This window comes from Camelus ferus, chromosome 9 (genome assembly GCF_009834535.1).
Source record: "Camelus ferus isolate YT-003-E chromosome 9, BCGSAC_Cfer_1.0, whole genome shotgun sequence".
NCBI lineage: Eukaryota > Metazoa > Chordata > Mammalia > Artiodactyla > Camelidae > Camelus > Camelus ferus.
This window is the reverse complement of record NC_045704.1, coordinates 8,487,867-8,496,747: the sequence shown is the minus strand read 5'-3', so window position 1 is coordinate 8,496,747 and position 8,881 is coordinate 8,487,867. Positions and strand designations below refer to the sequence as shown.

General features: G+C 54.7%; 2 protein-coding genes across 2 annotated transcripts; both read left to right on the top strand.

Annotated features, from left to right (window-relative positions):
• Positions 1-736: 736 nt before the first annotated feature.
• LOC116665939 (olfactory receptor 2G3-like) lies at positions 737-1,702 on the top strand. The gene has a single exon (XM_032487364.1). It carries the CDS (start codon positions 737-739, stop codon positions 1,700-1,702), a length of 966 nt encoding a protein of 321 aa, XP_032343255.1.
• A 4,700-nt stretch (positions 1,703-6,402) lies between these two features.
• On the top strand, positions 6,403-7,395 carry LOC116665938 (olfactory receptor 10A7-like). The gene has a single exon (XM_032487363.1). The coding sequence runs from the start codon at positions 6,403-6,405 to the stop codon at positions 7,393-7,395; it is 993 nt and encodes a 330-aa protein (XP_032343254.1).
• Positions 7,396-8,881: the final 1,486 nt, after the last annotated feature.

The window sequence follows — 8,881 nt, the reverse complement described above, 5'->3', positions numbered from 1 at the left end:
CAAGAGAAGGATGGGAGGAATAAGGGCTGAAAAGGCAGAGAGCGGAGACAGGAATAAAGTTGGGTGTAATGGTTAAAGGCATGGGCTTAGCAGCCAGGCATGGCTTGGTTTGTTTCTCGGTTTGTTTTTTCTTCAGATTGACATGAACAAAAGACTTGTCTCAGAACGTACTACCTTGTGTGTAAACTTGGAATAACAATACCCCCTTTCCTGGCGACAAATGAGTTAATCCGCACAAAGTGCTGAGTGGAACGTCCGACACACACTTGGTGCTCAGGCAATGGTAGCTGCTGGTGTTATTATGAAACAGAAACTGAGATGTGGAGACGGAGAAATATGAGATAAGAGGCAGAGGAGAGAGGGAATCGGGAACACTTAAAAATGACAGGAAAAGCAGAGAAACGTGAACGGTATGGGAAGATGGAGAAAAAAGAGAGGAAAGAAAGAAAAATATAATAGTGCATGTGAGGCACTGTGCTGGGCGAATCCATTCGTTCAGCCTTACAGACCCTGAGAGATGGATTTTATGATCGTTATTCTTTGAATGGAAAGTTAGGGAGCAGTAGAGAGATGAGAGCTGGGAGAGAGGGAGGGAGAGAAACAGACAGAGAGAGAAGGAAAGAGACGGGTGGGGAGGAGGAGAGGCAAAGTACAGAGATGGGAAAAGGACCAGTGCCGACACCTTCAGCCCACGAGGGGCTGCAGTGGGGCCTCACACCTGCGCTTCTCCCGCAGGATGCGCCCGGCTGCCTGGAATGAGTCGGGGACCTCAGACTTCGTGCTGCTGGGGCTGGGGGCCCCGCCCTCCCTGCGGCCCTTGCTGTGGGCGGCGCTCCTGGTGGCCTATCTGGCCACGGTGCTGGGCAATGGCGCCCTGGTGGGGCTGATCGCCTTGGACCGGCGGCTGCACCGGCCCATGTACCGCCTGCTCGCCCACCTGGCGCTGCTGGACACGGCGTACGTGAGCACCACGCTCCCGCAGGCTCTGGTGCACATGAGGGCCCGCCGAGCCACCCTCTCCCCGGCGCGCTGCGGGGCGCAGCTCTACGTGGGCATCTCCCTGGGCAGCTGCGAGGCCCTGCTGCTGGCCGCCATGGCGCTGGACCGCTGCCTGGCCGTGCGCCAGCCCCTGCGCTACGCGGCGCTCGTGACGCCCCCGCGCTGCGCCGCGCTGGCCGCCGCCGCCTGGGCGCTGGGCTTCGCGCTGTCGGCGCCCAACGCCGCGGCCGCGCTGCGCCTGCGCTTCTGCCCCGGGCGGCCGGCCGTCGACCACTTCTTCTGCGAGCTGCCCGCTGTGCTGAGGACGGCGTGTGCGGACACCTCCGCCAACCAGCTGCTGGTCTACGGCCTGGGCACGCCCATCCTCCTGGTGCCTTTGACCTTCATCCTCGCCTCCTACGCCTTGATTCTGGCGGCCGTGGGCAAGCTGCCGTCCGCCGAGAGCCGCCTCAAGGCGCTGTCCACCTGCGGCTCCCACCTGGCCGTGGTGGGGCTCTTCTACGGCACGGTGACCGCCATGTACCTGCGCCCGCGGGGCTCCAGCGCCCTCCCCGCCAGGCGCCACAAGCTGGTGGCTGTCTTCTATCTGGTCGTCACGCCTGTCCTGAACCCACTCATCTACAGCCTTCGAAACCGCGAGGTCCACGCGGCAGCCCGCTACGCCCTCGCCCGGCTGCGGGGGTCGCGCTCGGAGCTGCGCTGAGCCCGCCCGGCTGCAGGCGCGGAGCTGGAAGCTCCCTCCTGGCTCTGACGCGTGACTTTGGTCTTGCGCGCGCCGCACTGTCCGCCTGAATCTCTGTGCGTCTTTGGGTGCGCTGTCTTTACAGACCTCTGTGCATAGGTCAGGGGCCCGCCAGCATTTTCTGTAAAGGGCCGGAGGGTGAACATTTTCCGCTTTGCCAGCTACACGCTCTCTGTCGCGACCGCTCAGCTCCGCCACTGCGGCCTGAGGGCCACAGACAATCCATGAATGAGTGTGATGGTGTTCGCCAAAAGCTCTTTACCTACGAACGTTGAAATTTGAAAATGTTTATTTTATTTTTGCTTGAGGACCACAGACACTGGACACAGGGCCACAGACGACCAACCCTTGACAGAGGGCAAAAGATCCATCCAACAGAATCATTGTCAGGTTGGAATAAATAAGGTATATGCCAGGCATGGACTTTCATGTGTGTTGTGTTTTTTTTTTTTTTGCCCCCAATCCAATGTAAAGCATTCATTGTTCCCCAGATATAATAGGTTACACATAATAAGGGCTTTATGTGTTGTAATTCAAGCTGCGGGATAACCTTATGAGGTAGATGAGTACCGGGGTCCTCATTTTACACGTATAACCCCTGAGAAAATGAAGGCACGGCACGTTAGGCAGCCCACCAGCGAGGGAGTGACACGTGATCGTCACACGGAGGCAGTCGGGCTCCAGAGCCATTTTTGACAGCACTGATGGATCCGGGGGGCTTTATGCTAAGCCCTGCAGAGAAAGACAGGACTGCATGATCTCACTGAAATGTGGAATCTGAAACTAGCGGACCTGGAAGAAGGACATACAGATCCATCAGCACAGATTTCAACATGGACCTGACATTGATGCGGATGTAGAGAGGGACACAGATAGAAGCGGACAGGAAGAAGTACCAATGTCGGTGTAGGTAACGACACACGTACAGACAAAACTTCACTGACCCTTTTGTCCTGAGATGTTGATGGTCTTTGCCCTATTCCATTTTTAATGTCTTTTGTGACTTTGTAAACTGATTCACAGTTGGCAAAACACGTCAGCAGGCATCTCGCACAAAGTTGGCATTCAACAAATGACAGCAGTCATCTGCTCACTCGCTCACTTGTTCTGCAGACACACGTAAGAGTGCTCACAGTGCGGTGTGGACGGGTGCAGGCCCTGGGGAGGCGGTTCGGCTGCGGCTAGGCACGCGGTGACAGCCGCACCGGAGAGCACTTCTGGGACCAGGCATTGTGCAATCCCTTAGAAGCAGGGTTTATTTGTTTCACCATACACACACACACACACACACACACACACACACACACACCCATTAGGAGGTAGGCACTACTTCTACGCCCCATTTATAGAAGAGAAAACTGTGGGTCCTCGTGGTCAAACCCTTCACTGAAGCAAGAAAGCAGGGAAGTTTGATCGCAGAGCCACCACCCACCCAGCCACCATCATCAGTAGCTAGTATTTTCATTTTCTGTAATAAGGCCCTCTAAATGGCTGTTTGTACTTTTAATATTGGAGTGTGGCAGCCAAAGAGGGAAGAGCACACATCTTAAACACAAGAGATTATTTCAGCTTCCCTAGCAGAACCAGGGGTCATGGAGGTGTGGGGAAGAGAGGCCAGGACATGGTGACCCATGAGGGTGGGAGAATTGGGCTGGGGAGAATTTGAAGGGGCTCGAATGCCAGGGTGAAGAATGTGGGTTTCTTGTGTGAGGGATAGGATCAGGCAGAATCCAGCCCCTCTGGGACATCCTGGAGGCAGAGGTCAGAAGGGCCATGCAATGGAGAAGCCCAGGAGGGGGGGATACGGAGGGGACCACAGCCTCCAGGGAAGCAGACTCCACAGTTCCCACCTCCCCCTGCCTTCACTCGGGGCACACAGGCACAGAGCTGGTGATGAATTCTCTGGGGGTCGAGTCCTCAGAGCTCTCATTCTGTGGCCAGAGCCAAAGATTGAAATCTCTGGCTCCTGTGATCCCAGTCAGCCCTGGCAGCTTCTGGATCAGGGTAGGGCGTGCTGAGCAGTTGGAGATTTGTCCTTGGCTCTAGATAGAGCAGAAAGGAGAAGGTGAGTTCTGCAAAGAGGAAGGGGTCCAGGCTGTGAGGGGGAGAGAGGGCTGGGCTCTGCCTGCCAGGGATGCTGGGACAGCCCCAGCCCCTCTCCTGACGTTGATGATAAGTTGTAACGGTGCATGGTAGTGTTAGCATTCTTTGGTGCTGATGACGATGGCGGTGGTGATGATAATGATGGTGGTAACACTGGTGGTGAGGATGGTGGTGATGATAGCGAGGTGGTAATGGTGGTGAGCGTGGTGGGGGCTGGAGCAGGGACGACGGCAGTGGTGATGGGTTGATGGGCGTTGCTAGAGAGTGCTTTATTTTGCCCCAAGGCTTCTACATGATTTCAGTGAATTCTCAAGACAGTCTTATGGGGGCAGACAACTTGGGTTTAAGGTTCCATCTGGTTGACTTTAAAGCCAGCTCCCTGAAATGTTTGGGGGCAACTACCATTTGCCTGGCCTCTCTCCTCCCACCAGCCCAGAACCATCGGTATTGTCACATCGCCTTTTCAGGTGAGTGAATGGAGGCCTCATCAAGGTTAACCCACTCGCTCAAGGTTGCACAGCTTGTCTGAGCTCTCTCCTTGGACTGTTCTTACCCCTCATATTTGGTGGGTACGCTAAGCTCTAATTCTGTCCTCTCCTTGCAAGCATTCCACCATTCAGGCTGTTTCTGTTAAACTTCTGTTTAGGAGAATAACTTCAAGGCAGACTGTTGCTTTCCTGCACGGAGGGGAGTATTCTAGGTGCGTCTGGGCTGCATGGAAGGAGGGGCTGGGTTAACAGAGGTGGTTGTCATTCTGCATCATGTTCTTGGTCATCCCAGCCATGGCCGCAGTGGGAGTGGGAGGGCTTTAGAGGACATTAACAGCCAGTATCTGGAAATCACAGTGCAGGAGGAATTACTCCAGAGAGGGTGTCCTCAAATAGGGAATTCACCTCTATGTGCTGAGGAGCAGGGATTCAGCAGGGACGCAGGCGGAGAAGGTCCCTGCCCTCAGAGAACATCACCAAGAGGTTTTGTGAGCCTTTCTTACCTTGTGGGCCCAGCTGAACAATTTGAGAGCTGTTTATCAGATTTGAATATTCTTACTGTTCCAAGAGACCAGTGGTCAGATTCGTCTGACATAAAACCCCTGAAACATTCTTCAAGTTTCACCAAGATTTTTAATAATTTCTCTCTATCTATGTATCTCTGTTTCTCTGTCTGTCTGTCTCTCTGTTTCTGTCATTCTTCCTATAAGAAAGATGAGATCAATACATTATGGCCAGTAGCTGTTGCTTGCAGGGGAGACCCGCCCCCGCCCCCAGGCAGAGTGTAGACACTGTTCTCATTAAAGCCAGTGACCCACAAGGGCGACCAATGAGAAGAAAAGTGGTTAGAGCACGTTTCAGGCCTTAGTGTGCTCTCAGATCACCCAGACCGCCATCACGAGACAGATTCCGATTCAGTAGGTCTGGGTGGGGCTGAGGCTCTGCATTTCCAAGCACGCCCAGTGACGGGACGCTCCCCACCCCTGAGCGCCGCCTGAGGAGCCGGGGTCCAGGAAATCCTCTCCAGAGCCCTAGCAAAACCTCTCAAATCACCAACAGCCTCTCCTGGCCAAACGCTAAACTGAGGATGATCAGGAAAGCCCTGAATCCAGGCACCAAGAGCATGGGCATCCTGGTTAGTCATTCTGGCCGAGGTTCAGACATCAGCTGGCGTGCTGAGTTGTGCGGAGCTGGAAGTTACTTCACTGTTGGGTCTCCGCACTGCAAGCCGGGCAAGGCAGTACCTCGTTTGTGGGACGGTCACGAGGATTCCGCTCCCCGGTAACGTGCTTAAACCCACGCCTGGTACGAAATAAGTCCCGTGTGCTTTTCACAGGAAGGGACGTGGACTGTGCTGAGTGTGGTGGTTGCGACGGGTGTTGGGCAGCGAGCAGAGGTGGGTAGGCTGATCGGCACAATGGTCCAGCACTGTAATAGGAGGAAGATTCTAAAAAATGTGTAAAGCAGTCAGAAATTTTTGTATTGAAAAGACAATCAAAAGTCCGGTTGCAGCAGGAAGAGGAAGCTCTTTTCCCCGAGGAGTTACATGAAAGTTAACTGCCCCAGACAGGGATTCGGTAGACAGTTTATACAAACGGATGCACCTTATGAGCTATCACAGGTTTTCCGCCCCCATGTCGGCGTTTTGTTACTTTTTGGCAGTGTTCTAGAACAGTGTTTCTCAGCCTTCAGTATAGCTCAAACCGAAGGAGGTCCCCGTGTGCATTTCTTCTTAAATAAAAAGCAGTTTTTATAGTTGTAGTTCTCAAATTTCTCTTGACGATGAGAACTAGGATTTCAGTGATGCGGAGTCAGAGAGGTGGGCGGGGCCGGGGGTCTCGGTAAGGCCTTTGGGTCTCATTCCGCGTCCACTGCGCAGGCAAGGGGGGCCCCCGCGCGGGGCACGGTCCGAGCTGCCTTTTGTGACGCTCGCTCGCCGCCCCGTGTCGCGCGCCCTGTGGGGGACAGAGGCCGGGCAGGCGCACGTCTCCACTGCATGCTTCTCCTGACCGCTTCCCCTCCCCCAGGCTCCGCCGCCCCCGGGCTCGGCCCCTCCGCACCCCCGGGCCCATGCCGGCGGCCTGGGCTCCCCCGGGCGCCCCCGCGGCCCCGCCCGCGGCCAACCGGAGCTCGGCCGGCGACTTCGCGCTGCTGGGCTTCGCGCACCTGCCCGCGCTGCGCCCGCTGCTCGCCGCGCTCTCGCTGCCCGCGTTCCTGCTCGCGCTGCTGGGCAACGCGCTCATCGCGCTGCTGACCGCGCGGGACCCGGCCCTGCGCGCGCCCATGTACTTCTTCCTGCGCCAGCTGGCCCTGCTGGAGCTCTGCTTCTCGCTGGACGTTGTGCCCCGGCTGCTGGTGACCCTGCTGCGGCCCGGGCTGGGCGTGTCCCCCGCCGGCTGCGCCCTGCAGCTGCTCCTGGTGCTGTCGTGCGTCACGTCCGAGTGCTTCCTCCTGACCGCCATGGCCTGGGACCGCTACGTGGCCATCTGCAGGCCCCTGCGCTACGGCGCCATCATGAGCCCCCGCCTCTGCCACCTGCTGGCCGCCGCGTGCTGGCTGGCCGGAGTCCCCGTGTCGCTGGTCTTCACCGCCTGGCTCTTCCGCTTCCCTTTCTGCGGGCCACGTGGCATCCGCCACTTCTTCTGTGACATCGCTCCTCTGCTGAGCCTGGTGTGTGCGGACACCAGGCTCTTCGAAGCCAACGTGTTGGCGGCCACAGTGCTGGTCATCATGGTTCCCTTCTGTCTGATAGCCACGTCCTACGTCGGGATCTTGGCCACTGTGCTACGGATGCCGTCCGCCAGGGGGCGCCACAAGGCCCTGTCCACGTGTGCCTCCCACCTCATTGTGGTGGTTCTGTTTTACGGCACAACAGGGGTCATCCACCTGCGACCCAAGGCCAGCTACTCGCCGGAGAGCAAGCAGGTGGTGTCCCTGTCCTACACCCTGGTGACCCCCATGCTCAACCCCCTCATCTACAGCCTTCGGAACAAGGAGGTGAAGGCTGCCCTGGGGCGTCTGTTTGTCCAAAGAAGAGGGACCCACATTCCATCCCCTTTCTGATTCCAGAAACATTCATCCGGCTGTTTGCTGGACATCCCTACCCAGCGTGCTCTTTGGGTTCCTCAGTGTGCATCAAACTGAATTCTGTCTGTCTCTTACCTTATGATTCCCTGCTTTGACAATGGCGCCAGCATCTCCCTAATGGCTTGTTTCATGCAGACATCATTCAGGCACTCTGCTGAGGTGGGTACGGTTCTGTTCCTGGAGCACCAGCTGTATCTGTGTTTAAAAGCACAATACTAGCACAGTTTCCATGGAAGAGGTGTTGCTGGACTTGGCAAGTAAAAACACAGGACCCCCAGTTAATTTGAATTTCTGCTAAACAATAAATAATTTTTGAGTGTAAGTGTGTCCTGTGCAATATTTTTTGCGATTATGTTTTGGTGTAAGTATGTCCTTTCTCATGGCTGAATGGTACTTTCTTTATCCACGTATTCACTGATGGGCATTCGGGTTGTTTTCACATCTTGGTTATTGTGAATAATGCTGCAGTAAATGTGGGAGTGCAGGTGTCTCTGCAAGATCCTGTTCTTGTTTCCTTTGGGTATAATGAAGAAGTGGGGTTGCAGGATTATATGGTAGTTCTATTTTTATTTTCCTGAAGAATCTCCATACTGTTTTCCATAGTGGCTGCATCAGTTTACATTCCTACCAACAGTGCACCAGGGTACCCTTTTCTCCACATCCTTGCAAACACTTGTTATCTCTTGTCTTTTTTAAAACGATTTATTTCATTTTCCCTCCTTGATGGAGGCACTGTGGATTGAACCCAGGACCTCGTGCATGCCAAGCACTCGCTCTACCACTGAGCTATACCCCTCACCCCTCTCCCTTGTCTTTTTGATGATAGCCATTCCAACAGTGATATCTCATTGTGGTTTTGATTTGCATGTCCCCGTTGATCAGCAATGCCAGGCACTGTTTCAGATACCTGTTGGTCATTTGTATATTTTCTTTGGAAAAATGTCTATTCAGTTACAGTTTTAGTTGTATCTGTGTGATGATTAGGTTAATGCCTGTTGTTTCCCACTAAACTCTAAGTGGACCCCAGCTAATTCTGCTTATGACCTTATCCTCAGCAGCTGGCACCATTTCTGGTACATAGCAGTCACTCAATAAATGTTTACCAAAGAATGAATAAAAAATGAGTGAGTATTCAGATCTGCTTCTCAGGACTTTCCCTGGGGTCTCCTTCCCGGGGGGTCAAAAGGGCAGCAAGCACTAGCGTGACACCCTAAGGCAGCGGGGCAGAGACACCTGCAATGATGTGTGCCCATCACCCTCTTCCCCTTTCTCTGGCCAGTCGTGCCTCCAGCCTTTGGGGCAGGGAGAGCTGTTGCTCCTCACTCTGGCTGCTTCAGTTGGCTGTGACTTTTTCCTGGAGCCATTACTGTATTTTATCTCCATGAGCAATTTTTGTTTCTGAGATTAGCACAGGACTCAAGTCAGTCCAGTCAGACTAAGTCTCAAGATTTGTGCTGGTCCT